This window comes from Chironomus tepperi, unplaced genomic scaffold (genome assembly GCF_022539635.2).
Source record: "Chironomus tepperi strain 1889 unplaced genomic scaffold, CSIRO-AGI_Ctep_v1 contig_479, whole genome shotgun sequence".
Lineage (NCBI taxonomy): Eukaryota > Metazoa > Arthropoda > Insecta > Diptera > Chironomidae > Chironomus > Chironomus tepperi.
In genome coordinates this window covers 438,883-456,378 of record NW_027226601.1, presented here as the reverse complement: position 1 = coordinate 456,378, position 17,496 = coordinate 438,883, and the positions used below count along the sequence as shown (strand labels likewise).

Here is a 17,496-nt window from a genome sequence, read left to right as displayed (position 1 = left end):
ATTGTTATGATTTTGACAATTTCTTTTATTGCATAACCAGACACAAGCATCTTTCTAATGTTACTTAATCTATTTTTGTTCCTTTCTGATGTTATGCATGTAGCTATAAAAAGGTTTGTAAAAGTTTTGGATTTTTTGGAAAATGCTTTGCATGATTTAATGATTGGGTTATTGCCAATTGAAGACTTTTGAATGTTTTAAAGACATATTTAGTGCTATTTAGTAAGCACTAGTGTGATTTGAGCATGTAAACATACAAAATGCTCATTTTTAGCGTATTTTGCTTTCAGGAAAAGGACACTATCGTCCATAATTTGTCTGCCTATCTGTCTGCTTGGCTAAAGTCTGTATCGTAACTTCCCCTCCAGTTTAAGCTTTTTTGGATGCCGAGTCTATATTCTAGGACTAAGTCTATACTTGTTATAGTCTTTTGTAACGATCTAAATCCTTAAAATCCGAATATATGTAGTCTTGTGTAGCATTTTTAAGTCATCAATCTTAAAGAACACATGTCGTAGCTCACATTTACGAAAGCATAAAGCCAATGGTGGCGGAGAGAAAATTTAAGGGCCTTATACTTAGAACTAAGGGCCTTATACTTAGAACAAACGTAGAACTCAAGTACTAAATTTATAGAACAAAGCATTTGAATTTTTGAAAACCGTTTTTTAATTAAATGAAAGTAATAAGTTAAGGCCGTTTTTCCAATTGTAATAGTTTCAATCAAATAGAATCTATTTATTTAGTCGTCACTGTTGTGAAATTCATAAAATAAATAAATTAGCGTCACGAAATAACTAAATATAGTTATCTACAAAATAACGGTCAAAAATAATTTAAATGTTTGATGAAATTTTGTAAAAATTTCCTCTTCAAAAAATTTTTTTGTAACGTTGCCTTTTCTATCCGCCACCATTGGGCATAAAGCATCCAGCGAACATAAAACATATTTTTTAAATCACATATCAAAATTCACATTTTTTATGAACAACATTTTCAATTTTGCCATAACACAATATGACATTCTAGATCATTGAAAATCTAAGCATCAAAAAAATCCATTCCGAAATTTTATTTTTGCGTCACGAAAATAAATAATTTATCTTTTATCGAATAATACTGTTTCTTTTATACAAAGATATCACAAACATGGACAAACATAAACCCACACGAGGAACAAACGTTTACACTCTCTTGTCTCACCATTTTGCTCCTCTTGGTGCTTATTTTGATTTATACACAAAAATGTTGTCATAAAAATTGTTCTTTGAGAATGCTCTTGTTACCCACTGCTTTACTGTTTTATTTTATATTTTATATTATTCACTTCAGGGGGAATTGATGCTTGAGGAATAATTTGGGAAGCATTGTAAATCCAAGCTAGAGTTTGTGATGTTATAGCAGAGTAGAATCTTGGGTGTTAAACCATATAAAGGCAATTCTGATGAAGTCTTTGTAGCAAAGTGGTCAGAACAACCAACTGGATATAAATTTTACTCAATTTAAGAGGATGTGGAATCAATTTCCAATACGAAACTCTCTTCCCAACAATATGCTGAGGATACATACAAACAGCTCTATTTGAACATTGTTGGTTTTTATCAAGGACATGAACATTCTGTAGAGGCTTTGGGATGGTACAACAGATCATTGATCGCAGTTTCGATTTTGATTTAATCCTTACTTACTTACTTACTTTCTTGGCTGGGGCGCACGAGGGCCGCGTTTCAAGAACGTCTGTAGACAGCTCTATCTTTCGATAACTTCTGCCAATTTGGGATATTGAGAACTCTAGGTTCCTTATCAACAAAACAATCCAGGACATTTTCGGTCTTCCTCTTGATCATTTGCCGTCCATAAAGTCTGCAAAGGTTACTCTATATACTGGGACACTCTGTTGTCGTCTGTTCACATGACCTACCCATTCACACGAAGAATAAGCGGAGGTCCTAATCATTACAAAGTTTCATCACAGTAGCTATCTAGTCGGCTCTAATTAGATTATAGACAGGAGCAACTCACATCAAATGTTTGTCAAAAATATTAACCTCAAAAAAGTAAACTTTTCCTAAAATCCTTAATCCCCCTGATTCATTTCTATCTTACAACCAACACAATCCTTTTCTGAATAATATATACAGCACTCTGCTTTATGTACTTATATTTTCTCCATATTTTAAATTTTTCTATTGTTTTTACGCTCCATCTCATAATATAACAAAAGAAATTCAAAAACAATAGTCATACACATGCAATTGAGACAGAACGAGGTTCCTGTTTTTTAGAAATTATATATATATATTTTACCAAACTCTTCTGCATGACTAACTAAAATTGAACATTGAAATGGTTGAATGGGAATAAAAATGAAAGAAATAAATTATTGTCAGTTTATAGAATGACTGTCATCCGAACGATGGCGGAGATGCTGAAATGAATTAGAATTATTTATGGATGAAATTTTAGTTCTATTGTTTGTGGATATAAAAATAAAATCCGAGCAGCACAATGCGGTGAGTCGCATTTCTCGATGACTCTGCACAGTTGCATTACCTAGGATATACCAATGCAATGCACATACCCATAGAGTTGGTAGGATTTTGGGAGTCCGGACTTTAAAAGACCAAAAAGACGCCTCCACTATGGAGTCCTGCCAACTCTCCATACCTAGCCATAATGTGGGTGTCGCGAATACACAGGTGTCGACGAAGTGTTGTGACTTGAAATAGCGAAAAAATAATCCAACACGACCAGACTTTTACTGGGATCTAACTCAGGTCATTAGGGTCGGTTGCCCGACACTCTAACTACTACGTCATGAACTACTTCAACCCTCGTTGTGCTGTTCGGGTTGAAATGTACTTTTATAACTGTACAATTGAATATTTTAAAATTGTGGATGCATGTCATAGCAAGCAATAGCTGCTGTTATCAATTATGTGCATTCTTGAAATTGTCAACTGAATATTTTGTTAGTTTTCAATTAGGATTTGCCATTTTTGTAAAAATTTATGGCTTTTGGATGGAATTTGCAATATATTTGTCAGTCATTCGCATATATGAGGATGAGAATTGGATATTACACTTCTTTTATGGATGTCATGTATGAGTTGATGACGCAACATATAATCCTCAAGTCATGTGCTTCATCTTAATCCACAAACTCGTTAAAACAAGAAACATTTCCAAGAAAATCCCACAAAAGAATTTCCCAGAAAACCAAAAAGCTGTCATAATTTCTCAAATATTATTCAAGACTGCTTCCTACACATCATCTAGAATTTCCTACAAAAATCATCAAGTAAATACGTAAATTTTTCTCATTTCCTCAACACTCAAAACCAAAAAATGTGATATCCCACAACACACAGCATCTATTATTGGCACAAAGCCTTTCCAAACTCATTTTAAAATACCACAAAATTTTGTTCTGTTACTTACATCGTATGTCACATAATTTGAGGTCTCTCTGACTTCATATTTGTGTCAACATGAGGATATGTGTGACATACTTCAATCAAATGTCATTTTTGTTGGCATATTTAAATAAATGAATTTTTTTGTGGATGTATGTATGTTGATGTGTTCATGGAAGTGAGAGGATATAAGACTTGTGGCTTTTTTTTGTGGAAACGAACAATTTTTCAGCATTAATATGTTCTTTTCATTCTCTCCCCCCCAAAAAGGCATCAGTATTCTATTTTTGAAGCCAGTTAAACAAGATCCAAATTTGTTTTCATTTTTATCACCCCTGAGTGTTGATGTTTGGGTTTACATGCTCGCTGCTTACCTCGGTGTTTCAATTTTGCTGTTTGTGCTGTCAAGGTGAGATATAAAATAAAGATAATAAAGGAATAAGTTGACTTTGAGTCCATTATTTGGACATTTATTTGCTTTTGTATACATTCCCTTAGTCTAGTGCAGTGGTGGTCAACCTTTTGTATGTCATGGGACACTTTGCATCTAAAATATTTGCTCGCTGTCGACGGAACAGCATTTTTGATGTTCCGTGACTTAAAGGTTATCCACCTCTCCTTGATACACATCTGAGCTCTTAATTAAGCTCATTGTTGCCCAAACTGAGTGACGCGGCACTCTTATATGCCATTTTAGTCAAGTCTTCTTACTAAAGAGTGCCATGACCAAAAAAAGTTCGAACAGCACTGCTCTATCCATTATTATTCTTTCCTTATTCACATATATCCATTGTACACATTTCAGAATGGCTCCAGATGACTGGGAATCATCACATCCGTGTAATCAAGAACCGGAAGAATTGGAGAATATATGGAATATGCACAATTGTATTTGGCTAACGATGGGCAGTATAATGGGTCAGGGATGTGATATACTTCCTAAGTAAGTCTGACATAGTAATTTAAATCTCTTAAGCTGTTAATTTTGCTCTCTTTACATCCTTATTTTCATGTCATGTATCTTGCTTTTGCAATAAATTATACTGAAATTACTGCATGCCTCAACTGTCCATTATGTCCATCACATCACTTTAATCGATTTTTCTGAACTTCATACAAAATATTGTCATATATGTGAAACACGTACAACAAATAAAAAAGGGCTATATCAACTCGAATCGGTAAGGATTACTGGATAATTGCCAAAGTAAATTGAAAATCACTTGAGCCTTAACATGCTGGCTTGTTAAAACCAATTTAATTAAATTTATTTAACACTTTCCATTTTTTATATTTCCATACGAATAAACACATCTGAATACATGACCATCGAATGCACTTTACTGCCTAACAAATATGCACATCATAGTGGCTTGTATGTGGTGAGTATGCGAGAGTTGCATATGCTAATAGCTACAAATGACCAAAGAGAGATATTTTCATTAAAAGGTGGTTTTTTGCATTGATTATGCTCGCCTCGTACACGGCAAATTTAGCGGCGTTTTTAACAATGGAAAGAATGGACGCAACAATTAATTCTGCTGAGGATTTAGCGAAGCAGAGTAAAATTAAATATGGCGCAGTTAAGGGCGGAAGTACAATGAAATTCTTTCAGGAATCGAATTTCTCAACATATCAGGTGATTGATTCAATTAAATTTTATAGAGCAAATATCCGTACTTCCTCCACATTCACGAATGTCTTGTTTGATTTGAAATTCCATTGAACATTTTTATACACTTGTGAGTTACTGGGTTACTGGAAGTGATGGAATTTATGACATGATATAACGCATATCAAATATCAAGACCTGTGTCCGAGTGGACATCTTGGCACGGTGTTTAGTTAATTACTGGACCTACAGTCCACTAGTTAAAGTATTTCCTGAAACTTCCATAAATTGTGTCACTAGACGATCGTACATATCCAAAAGGAACACCGTGTAGTAGACAAAAAATGTGGCCCAGGATAACTCCTTGAAGACAATGACATCCTGGAAGGGAACTGTATAAAGAACCAATATTGCGGTTGGTATTGGTAATTAGCAGATGGAAGCCAGCGATAGAGCCTGGTTTAGGCGTCATCTGAGGGATGTCTTAGACCACAGTTGATCTATATGGCCAGCGAAGTAAGTAGGGATGACTAGTCCTTAGCATAAGGCCTTATTAGATGAAATCCAACTCCACGTCAACTCTGCTAGCCTGATTTCACATTTTTCGCCTTTTCTTCGTCGTGTGCCTCTCGGAATAGATCTATGTAGTTGTTAACTGTACATTATGTCAAGTTTTCCACTCGAGTAGCAGTCAGACAAGTAAATTTGCCTTAAATAACTTCAATCAACAAAAAATCTCGTTACTTACGCTAAAAAATGCTCATTCTTATTCTCCATTCTATTGAACAGCGAATGTGGGCAGCAATGGAATCATCTCGACCGACAGTATTTGTAAATAACAATGACGAAGGACGCGACAGAGTATTGAAAGGAAAGCGTCAATATGCTTATTTGATGGAGTCAACAATGCTCGAATATTTCACAGAACGCTATTGTGATCTAGTTCAAATAGGTCAATATATATATTCTTATTTATAGATATCTAATCTCAATGTTTTGACAATTCCAATTTGAATTTAAATTACGAATCTCATTTCTTATGTTAGGTGGTCTATTGGACTCGAAAAGCTATGGAATAGCGTAAGTAATCTATATCTTTGGATTTTGAATTTTAAGCATTTCAATCTCGAGTCTCGAAAATTTAATTGCTTTTTTCTCACTCCTTGTTCCTCATTCCTCTACTTTTTTTGTGCTTCTCAATAATGAAATTGAAATAAATTTTTCTTCTTATTTTCTTTTCATTCATTCATCATAGGCTTCCATTGAGTAAGTAGAGATATGAAGTTTATTTCAATCATACATTACTTCCTTCAGAATTTTGCTCATTCCTCACGAGTATCGATTTTTGTACTAACAATATTTCATTCAAATAATGAATCAGTGCGAAGGCAACCTTGGGGTTGTTCAGTTACTGTGAATGGCTTTTAGGGGAATGAGTAATTTTCCAGAAATTTATTTAGATTTCAACAAAGTCAAAATCAAGATCAAAAACCCATGTAAAGGTATAAAATTGAATTTGATCAAATCAGAGATTTAGGCAGACTGTCATCTCAGACTTCATCTCCTGTTTATCAACGAATCATGTGAACAAACCCTAACAGAGAATGCTTTCATGCTTCAAAAAAAAAAATACCTCTACGGTACTTAAAACCGGTCTCTTATTGCATTTAAGGGCAAGAGTCTGATCTAATCATTACTTTCAAGCAGAGGCTTATAAAGCAGGCTTCGTTCTTACTCCTAGATGAACGTCCGAACATCCAATGTGTAAAAATCATAACCATGATTCGACAGCCATCAACCGTCACGGTAACTTCTCGTAAACCCTCAATAAGACGTCTTAGCAGTGATTAAAGAACATGTTCCTTAGAATACAAAGAACATGTTTGCAAGAGCAGAGTAAGCTGAGTTCACGCTCGTTAGCAAGCTTAACTAGTAAATCAAAGTATAGCAAGCTTTTTAAATAATGCTCATTGCCTGCTATGGGTTGTACTGTTCTGGATACTTTAAGATATTTCCTCAGAACATAAATATAATTCAATCTAATTCAAGTTACCCTCCCCAGCACTAGGATATAACGATTCAAGTATTCTCAAAACACTTATTCATACACGTTCATATAAGGACATGATTTGATTTGATTTAATTTTCTTTTTTGGCTTCATTTCGAATCATTTTAATGAATAACACGTAGAATTCTCAATATAATGATAACATGTGCGAAATGTTGGAATAAATTAAGATGATTTTGAAGATTCAAGTTTGCCGTTCATCTGATTCACCTTTGCATGGAGCAACAGCAGGAAGATGTAGAAAAATCATGGAATATTTATTTTAAATGCATGACTTGAGATGTGTGAGATGCTTTTGATTTGAATAAAATTCCTCGGTGCACATTGGGTTCGCTAGGGTAGAGCAAGGGATATGTCGTCGTATTGATGGAGAGACCCGAAGTTGATCTGAAGGCAACGCGACGGCTGATTTCGACACATTTTGCGGATTGCTGGATATTTTCACTGGGGATGTTTTCTTACTTCTGATGAATTTAAAATGTTGTAGCTGACTGATCCAACCAGTAATTTGGGGTATCTAAAGTTGATATCCTTGCTACATCATCATATATCCGTTGTGGGTAACTTATGTGCCACGACACACTCGACACGATACACTCAACAATAATAAAGTGTCCACCACTGCCATAAACGTGCAGCGTGATCTAGTGCCAAAAATACTTTTTTTATCAATTCAACAACTCTATTTCCTCAGATAATTTAACAGACATGAGAATTCCTTTAGAAACTTTTCCAATCATTAGATTTCCTTTTCTATTTCTGCTAATGCTTTCTAAAGGAATTCCTTTGAAATCCAATTAAAATTTTCCATGCTAGATTTAAACTCAAAAGATTTTCTACAAAATCAATTTCTAAAGTCTATTCAGCACCCATCAAATTTCAAAACATTTTTTTTTTCTTCCCTTTTTAATATCCGTAATAGAAAGTTTCAATTTATATCCATACTCAAATGATCGAAAAAATTTCTATTCATTGACACATTAAGGAAGTAAGTGTCTCTCTCATGTTATTAATATTGCATTGAGAAAGAAGATTTAAAGGATATAAAACTAGATAAGCATTTTGAGTAATTCAATTTATAAATGATGATGATGATGGAGTGTAGATCTGTCTATGAATAGAATACACAATATCCTATACACATCCATACATGCAGAAAAATACAGAATAAAATCAATTTAGTTTCCAGCATTCGAAGAAGAAATTTTTATAAAAATACGAAAAACGAAACAAATTTGCTGAGACATCCATCGATGTTGAAAATAGCTGTAAAGTGAATTGAGGACAAAATAAATTTCTTATTTCCTTGAGAAAAGTCGACAACATGAATTCTCACAGGGTTTCATGCTGATTGATTGGTTTGTGAGGGATTTCCAATTGTAAAAGAAAAATTAATTTTGAGATTTTTTTTCTCTTAAAGATTTTCAGTTGTTTGGCTTCATATCCTTAAAAATTACGAGTTTTGGGTAATTCCTTTGTTAAATTAACTTGCGAATCTGTAGAACTGCATTGCGTTGAGGATTCCCGATGGATTCTTTTGTTACAAATGCTAATCAGATCAATACAGATAAATACATACAAATATTGAATTTTAGATGAATTATGTAAATTCGAATTAGTATTTAATGCTTTACATAAGTATTGAATTAGCAGTGCTTATGTAACTCAAAGATTCACATATAATACGAATCATTTCTTACAAATTTGTCGTATTAAAATCGACATACGTCTTTAAATCGAAACAAATTCAAAAACCGTTTCAAAAATGGCAAAAATGCAAAGTTCGTCCGAAATTCCAGGCTTTCAGTCTTGGACAACATTAAGATACAGCCCAAGAATGCAGGCTTGGGAATCTAAAATGTAGAAAATTCAGATCTGGAATTCTTAGCTGAAGCCTAAAAAAATGGCAATAACGTGGACATTAAATCAAGAGCTTTCTATTGACATAAATATGCATATACAATGTCGTATCTAAAGGGGTGAAGGCAAGGATGAGTTTGAGGTCAACCACTCACCTTCTTCATCTAATTTTTGGACAAAATTCTTCAATTTACTAGTGAATTTCGTGGAAAAAATCTCAAAGTCCCCGCAAAATTGTCGCGTATCATATGACAGAGCTTCATTACCCCACCTCCTCTCCTCCCAATCCCTTAAATAACTTCTCCCTACGCATCTGGTATACATATCCACTTTATACACCTTAAAGTAATTCCATGAGTGTCTTCTATCCCAACAAATGATCCATTTTAAGAATTACTTAATATTCACAACACTTATGACTTTATTATTCACTCAGTAGTTCTATTGCACCTGCTGTGTGTTTACCTTTCTAATTTTAGATTTCAATTGAATTTTTTGATATAATTATAGCACATATCCTCGCCCCAAAATTCCTAGTATTATAGCAGTCACATAATTCTCCGTCAAGTTAAAGTTTCAAACCACACCAACCTCCTGTGCAGCACAATAAAAGTCATATTTACGAGAAATAGTCCAATATTCCATTAGACTAATTGACGTTAGATTCAATTACATTAATTCTCAAATCGTAGTCATACGGGATGTCATGGTAAAAGTCATATATTTGACTGAGGAAATGATCTCATCTCCTGTAGTGTCCACTGCAAGACATTAAACTACTCTTATTGGACACCCCATCGTGTATTCAATCAAAGAGAAAGTTTTTGAACATTTCTTCTTCTGCTTCAATCAGTGATTGATTCCGAGTATGACGTAAAGATTGAAAGTGAAAAAGGTTCAAACGGATATGCGTTTGTGATTTTTGTTTTAAGTTTTCTTCGTACGGAAAAGAAAGTTTTTAGAGCATTTTTTAACAAAAAGGCAGTTAATAATACACTTTGTTCAGTACCCGGCAAGGCTGGGCTGGGTAAGGGACGAGATCTTGGCAACTAGGCACCGTAGAAAGCTCTAGTTTGAAGCATTAGATCCGTAATAAAAGATTTTAAAAGTCCGTTTTTAAAAGCGTTGATTTTAAAAATTTGAATTTTTAGCAACCGTTAGAAAATTTAAGTTAAAAAAAACCGTTAAATGATAAAAATTCTTTAACGTTTATAAATTTAATGGGAAGTGATTTGAAGCTTACTGGATCTAATTTTGGAACAAATTATGGAAAAAAATGCGCTGAAGTCGCATTCTAATCAGTCCCTTTGTAATTTTTTATTTGAATGAGAAATTTTGGCACTTGTGTCAATTTTTCTTCACGTCTTGTTGTTAGGTCTTCATACTCAATTTTGGTACGACAAAAAAAGGAAAATGAGAAGAAACAACTTTTTTTTCATTGTCTCAAGGGAATTCTGTTCCTTTCTTTCTCACATCAAAAAACGGAAGTGAATGTCATGCAAGCTTTTTTATGATTTTTTATTGTCACTTTTTTTAAGAGCAACGCTACACAGTGATACATGTTATTTAAAAATAGCGCAATTGTTAGAGTAAAAAAAAACGTGGAAATAATGACACTTAATTTTTTAATGCCTGCAACACACAATATACATCACTTTATTCATGCCTCATATTTCTTCTACAGCAGAAAAATAATAAGGGAACAGGGAGGAAAAAATATGGAGAAAATGAAGATGTAAGGGAGCAACAACATAAAGCTTTATTACGAAATCATCTTTTCTCCTTTCTTGCCTTATTTGTGTGTTGTTTCAATGGCAGTTGATGTTAACTAGCCTGCTAGACAAAAGGTTTTGAGTCAAGTGCTATGCTTTGTCTTAAGTGTGAGAATCGCTAGCTAATTATGGTTTGCTGGATATAGATTGATATTGGTAGGTACATCAGGTTTATGAGAAACACAGATGGCATCTGAAATTTGCTGATTTCCTGTTTTTCACTTGCCACAATACCCGATTGCAAGTGTAATAATATCACTCGACAGCTTCTTTTCATCAGTTCTTGGAATTTCCTCGGGATCATTTGAAACTTAGCATAATTTGATTTTAAGAAGGGCTTAAACATGGCGTAGAAGCATCCTATGTTACAAAATCTGACATACCCAAATCACATTTGGACTGAAGTATGTGAAATTGATCTCTTACTTATTGGCTTCGTAGGCAGTATAGATCAATTGTGATAAATGGCCCCAGATGGCGTTTGAAACTAGTTTTATCGGTGAATTCCAGTAGAACTGGTCAAAATGGCTCAATCAACTGTAATAGCCATTCAACTCCAGTCACCAAAATCAACCTTACTTTTCATCAAATCTCGTCACAGCTGCTTTTTTAAGCTTGTACAAAATGCGCTCTTAACACAACAATAAGTCGCATTCCCAACTTTCTGCACATAACTATTGTTGCCACTCTTTCTGTTCCTCTTTCACATTTTATTTCCACAAACAGTTTTTTATCGTTGTGAGCAAAACCAAGCACAACAATAACACAGCACAGTCGAAATTATTCAAAGATTTTCTTTAAAGCTTTCCCTTCTTTTATTAGACTCATTTAAAGCTGTTGTGTAATAAGGAAGCAAAAGTTTCAACTTATTTTTGCCAACGAAAGCAAAAGTCTTGCAAAAGTCTCAGTTCTCTAAAATGAAAAAGATAAATTTATGACGAAAAATCAGCGAAATTTGAATGAAAAAGGCATAAAAACTTAAATTAAAGTCAAACAGTCAGAGAGAGACGAGAATAGCTGAATGTTTAAGCATCACGTACAATTGCGGCCTTGTACATCTCATAGAGAAAAATGATAAAATTCATTTGCTTCATTTTTATATTTGATTAATGACATTAATGCTACTGCTTCGTGCTTTGGAGGTTCCTTTTTTGCATAGGAAGCAGCATGAATCCTAGTAAATTGTCGACAGCATAAAGAATAGCTTTAATTAATGTTTATAATTTAATTTTTTTGGGTCTGCCTTTTACTTTAATTATGTATAGTTCCATAAATACTGCTGATGACATCTTTTGTGACTGCCTATTTAATGGCACTGACTGCTGAAAAATTGGAATGGAATTTTTGAGTTATAGCTTAGGAAATTTTCTAGCGGGGATCGTGATTTTTTCGACTAATTAATTATTGTTTGTTAACATAATGAAGTTCGTGCCTAATTTCCTTGGACATTAAATATCTAAAGTATATAATAATAAATTAATTTAGAGCTTTTTTGATTATTGAAATTTATTATTTTAATTATTTTGAATTTTAATTAATAATTTAGTGCCTATGTCGATGATTATGAGAAGTTATGATTATTAGCTTTACGCATTGATTATTTTGTGGTCAGTTTTAATTATTGTTTGGCAGAGCATTTTATCCAGCAATTAATCATTGAAAGTTCAATCTATATTAATGGAGCAACCTTTATGCCACGGCACACTAGTGTGTCAAAATTTCGAAAATGCCATAAAACATATTCTGGTTAAGGCTTACCAACATGGTGTGACCACCACTGATCTAAACTTTAATGTTCCTCATAATTTTTTGAAAATAATCCAATTTACTTACCAGCTCTCAATAAATTATTTGATACTTTTATACCAATCGACACAAATGAAGAAGGCTTCATCATGGAACTTTAAAGGGTCCGCTAAACCTCTTTAATCAACACTAGCGCTCAATTTTTACATGAAGTTGAGCTAACTCAAGCCGAATTTGAGCTTTATCTAACTATCTAACACCAAATAGAAGCCATCTAAATTTGGCAGCCTTCTTCAGTTGTGTTTAGAATCCCAAAAAACAAAAGAAAATACAAATGAGCTAAATTTATGAACTCACAAATTGACGGAAAATGAAAAGTTTCATAAAACTTTCTCCCCTCGATGATTGTTCTGGCGATTCTTTAATGTTTTCACAAAAGTTCATAATTTAAAGAGATTATCATCAATTTTTATGAGCATTAATTTTGAGTCTGATTTAATTGGGGATTAAGAGGTTTTATTTGATGAGAATTTTGAATTTTTGTTAATGCTGAAAAATCAGAAGTACATCATTAATGACGTCATTTCGAAATGGTTAAATGACATCATTCCAGAAGTAAGAGACCAAATGGACAAAAATACATTAGACTGGCGTTTTTGGGGTGGGAAAACGTCCCGGTGGGTAAAAAGCCAGATATTCAGTGATCATGCAGTGGTAATTTTGACCTGAGAGTTAGTGCTGATTTTTGACATGTTTTTCCAAATTCCAATTAGAGAACAAATTTGTATTTTATATACATACCTCTTAAATCGGTCTTTGACATCTAGATTTTCTACTTGTATCTGTTTTTGCAGCCAATATGGCATTGTATTTTGTAATAATCATAGCTCGAAGTTGACTAGATTTACATGTGGAGTCAAGTCGACTTTTCAATCAAAAAACTGAATCGACTTCGAGCTTTGGTAAGAATAATGCATAATTAATTCTAGTAATCTCCTCTATTCTACGCTACATCATTTATGAACAACCCTAATCTATACCAATAATTTTTAATTCCTTAACTCAAAAGATTTCCTAAATCATCCCAAAAAGTCATAAAAAATCTCTTTCATTAAAGATTCAAATGATGCTTTTGTAAAGCACAAATCCTTCAAATTCAGATTCCTCTATCTCCTCTTCTGCATGAAAAAACTTTAAAGAAGATGAAAACATTTTCCAATTTTTCAAAAAAAAATCCCAGCCATAGTTTTAACAGATTTTCGGTAATTATCGTTGAAGCGGAAATTCAAAATTAAGACTAAGCCACAAAAAGTGCTTGCTCATTTTAATGAATCTTCCCATTAGTGAATATATTCCATACCATAATTTTTAGCATGCACATACACATTAACACTAATGTATAATCAACAATGAGGTAAAGTTTTCACTTCCTCACTACATGCACGTATGAACATAACAAATTCACAAATACTAATTAACACTTATGCCTGTTTCATTTATTGTTACGAAATAAAAGCACAAAAAAATTTCATATAATATATAAAAGAGCTTTCTCTCAATCACGTAGATTCACCATATCGTACAGCAATTAGCGGTGCTGTATTAAAGCTTCAAGAGGATGGAAAATTGAGTGCTTTGAAGGAGAAATGGTGGAAAGGAGGTTTGTTTAGTACTAAATTTTGTATTTTTTACTAGAATAGAATCGAGTAAATTTAGCGGAAATGAATGTCTTTAATGATATTTGCTGATATTTGGTGTTTGAACTAATATTCGAATAACCTGGTCCAAGTGACACAAATAAAGAATGCTCCGCCATCGTGGACTTTTAAAGACTTTAGTTGGAAGCCGCCCAAAATTAACAGATTTAGCAGAGCCTTCTATATTTGACTCTCTCGGGTGATGGTTTTTGGATGAAAGCAATCATGCTTTATTTTTAAGACCTGGTGACTTTGAGAACTTAGTTACATTTAAAGATTTTAGGATTGATTTCTGCGGTGGTAGTAAGTTACGGTACGACATGGCACGGTCTAGATACACTACTGGTACAGTACAATGACACACCTAGAATGGCAAAGTTGTATATGAGTCCTGCACCAATGGAGTATCAATGATGCATCGAGAGTACGATACAGTAGTGCGAAGACAGTACCGTGACATCAACCACATCAATACTTCAATGTCTAGGCCATTGGTTTGCAACCTGTGTTCCGCGGTGTGTCACCATCAAATTTTTGAATATGCCATGAACCGTTTGCCGGTCGAAGCTTACGACCAAGGTGTGCCAAAAAAATAAAGGTTGCTCATTCCTCTTCTAGGCACTAAATATCAGCAGGCAATCATTTAAAAACATTAGCAATCACTTCCTACATAATCAAGCTCGTGTTTATACTTCAAATAAGTTCAACTCGTGTAGAATTAAAATTAATTTAATTAATTATCACAATTTTCTCACAAACTCTCTTTAAAAGGAATGTGCAAAAAGCCTGAATCTGGCGGTTCTGATGATGCTGCTGAATTGGGAATAGGTAATTGTTGCTTTCGAACGTGATGATAATGACATAAACACAACAAAGAATGTTTTTTTGTGTGCCAATTACATTGCAGATGCTGTTGGTGGTGTTTTTGTGGTTTTGGGTTTCGGATGTCTTTTTGCATTAATTGTTGCCGTACTAGAATTTCTATGGAATGTCAAAAAGGTCGCTGTTGAGCAAAAGGTTTGATGATTTTTCATTTTATTTTGCGGTTCCTCGTTTCTCTTTAATTTAATACTTTATATTTTTTTGTATCCTATAAAGCTAACACCATGGGAGGCATTAAGGAGCGAATTATTATTTGCAGTAAACATCTGGATCACTACAAAGCCTGTCTGTAATCGTCTATCTGAATCCGAGAGTCCAAAATCAACGCCACGCTCACAAAAATCATCAAGATATGGATCGGAAGCACAAAGTTGCAAGGAAAAATCTCTACACAGTGTCAATCTAAATAACGATGAGAAAGTAAATTACGGCTTTACGTCACGCAGTCTTTCACATTTAAATCGAATTGGAAATTTCTTTACTCGTAAAAACAATTCCGATTGAAAAAGAGAGCGAGAAAAATCAATTTGCAATTACTTTATGCTGGCTATATACTTTTCTTTTGTTTAGATCAGTGATGGACAACCTGTGTTCCGCGGCACAATAGTGAACCAACAAAAAATGTCATGAACTGTACACCATGTGCAGTTTCGGTCAAAGCTTACCATCAATTTGTGCCGCGAAAAATACAAGGTTGTCCACCGCTAGTTTAGATGATTTAGTCGGAAATTTTTTATATATGCCCTTATGAATGTGTGTAGCTGAGTGAACAAAGAGTAGAATGGAAATTTAAAACTAAATTAATTTTTGTGTACGAAAATTGAAATTGTAATTTGCTGTGTGTACCAAGCCCTCTGTTTTTTGGAATTAAACAATAAAGAGTTTTTCTGATTCTAATGGAAATGATTTTGTGAATTATTAGGAAATTTGCAGTTGTAATGAAAATTACTGAAGAACATGAAGGTTGTGAGCATCAATACTCTTCAAATGTAATAAATTGAATGCTTGAATCAAAGGAAATATGTTGAATTTTTTATATGGGTAAATGACTAGCTGAATATTTTTGGTACAGGATCATAAATTCTCGAATTGAGAAAAAGGAAGGAAATGATCGCTAAGCATTAAATTTCAACATTATAGATAATTTAAGTTAGATCAGCTCATGACCAAGAAGACTGTTGGTCTAGCTTTTAACCAGACATTGTGTTGTTTACTCAGGTTAGTGTTATAGCGAATAAGAATCTATGCACGTACTACTCAGTGCTACTCAAATTATGTTCTACGACACACCTTTTTCCACACAAAAGACGAGATGGTGATTTGAGACAAGTGTGTCCCGAGAGTTTAGGAACATCCTCTACTTACTTTTGACATACTCTAAAAATTTTGATGATCACTTCCTCGTCTTTTGTGTGGACGTAGGCTCGATTTCCACCAAGGCTCAAGTTTATTTAGTAAAGTTCATCTTCGCTTACCGCAGCACATAGTCTGGACAACATTTACATCGAGGATTTAAGATATAACAACGATTTTCACATTGCCACCCGACACAGTGCTTCTGGGTGCTGCATATCCTTTTCATATCTTCATCCTCAACTCTTTATATAAACCAACTAAAACTCTTAATATCATTCACACTTGCTACAAAGATGAAGCCAAAGTTTTTCCTTCAGAATACCTTCATTTATTGCTAAACTGTTAAATCCTTTATTGAGTTTAAAATATAAAAGAAGCTCGTGCTGTGTGCGATAATTGGTAAAATCTCTTTAAATACACTCACGTATGTAGCATTAGCTTTCTTTCTTGCCTGAAAAAGAGAATTGATGATAAAAAATATTTACACACGCGTGTGTCTAAATTAATTCAGAGATGTAAAGTTGAATTGATTCTTGATTTTATTTGTATTCTTGTGCTTCAGATTACTTTTTATCCCAGTCGTGATTTTTATTGTATACCTAAATGGGAAATAAAACGATTTATGATGATTTCTTTGAAACTTTAAAGCTCATTTCTACTTTTTATTTAATTTTAAAATTCCAGAAAAGAAGAAAGTCTTTTCATGATTTATGTGAGGAAAAGGCTTATAATTTTCTGTCAAAATGTTATTTTCAGCACTTCTGACATTTTATGTTAAATAACTTTAAGAGAATAAAACGTAGAATTTCTTAAGATTTTTTTCAATTGAAATTAAAGTTGAAATGTTTAAAATTTAACAATTTTAAAGGACGGTCTCTAACAGACAATGACTACTCATCTTAAAGAACGTGTGCTCATGCGTAAGCTCAATTTTATGATAGGATAAGTAACCGTTTTGACCAGAAACAGAAACTAGTTCAACCGCTTTATTAACGCTCTACGATTCACAGTGCATCAATAGGAACTAATCATCATAAATTTTGTGCCACTTGTCTGTTCGAGGATATTGTAAATTATTCGATAATA

At 33.5% G+C, this 17,496-nt stretch overlaps 1 protein-coding gene across 1 annotated transcript in view; it reads left to right on the top strand.

Moving 5' to 3' along the window:
• Window positions 1-15,629, top strand: part of LOC139099692 (glutamate receptor ionotropic, kainate 2-like) — a gene marked incomplete at its 5' end in the record, with an annotated part of 55,625 nt that extends 39,996 nt beyond the window's left edge. Inside the window, 12 exon segments of the mRNA XM_070652219.1 lie at window positions 3,687-3,825; window positions 4,222-4,359; window positions 4,578-4,597; window positions 4,786-4,798; window positions 4,866-5,055; window positions 5,818-5,980; window positions 6,075-6,108; window positions 6,284-6,294; window positions 14,043-14,135; window positions 14,944-15,000; window positions 15,080-15,189; window positions 15,271-15,629. Coding sequence (XP_070508320.1) covers window positions 3,687-3,825; window positions 4,222-4,359; window positions 4,578-4,597; window positions 4,786-4,798; window positions 4,866-5,055; window positions 5,818-5,980; window positions 6,075-6,108; window positions 6,284-6,294; window positions 14,043-14,135; window positions 14,944-15,000; window positions 15,080-15,189; window positions 15,271-15,558 — 1,256 coding nt within the window.
• Between the last annotated feature and the right edge of the window lie 1,867 nt (window positions 15,630-17,496).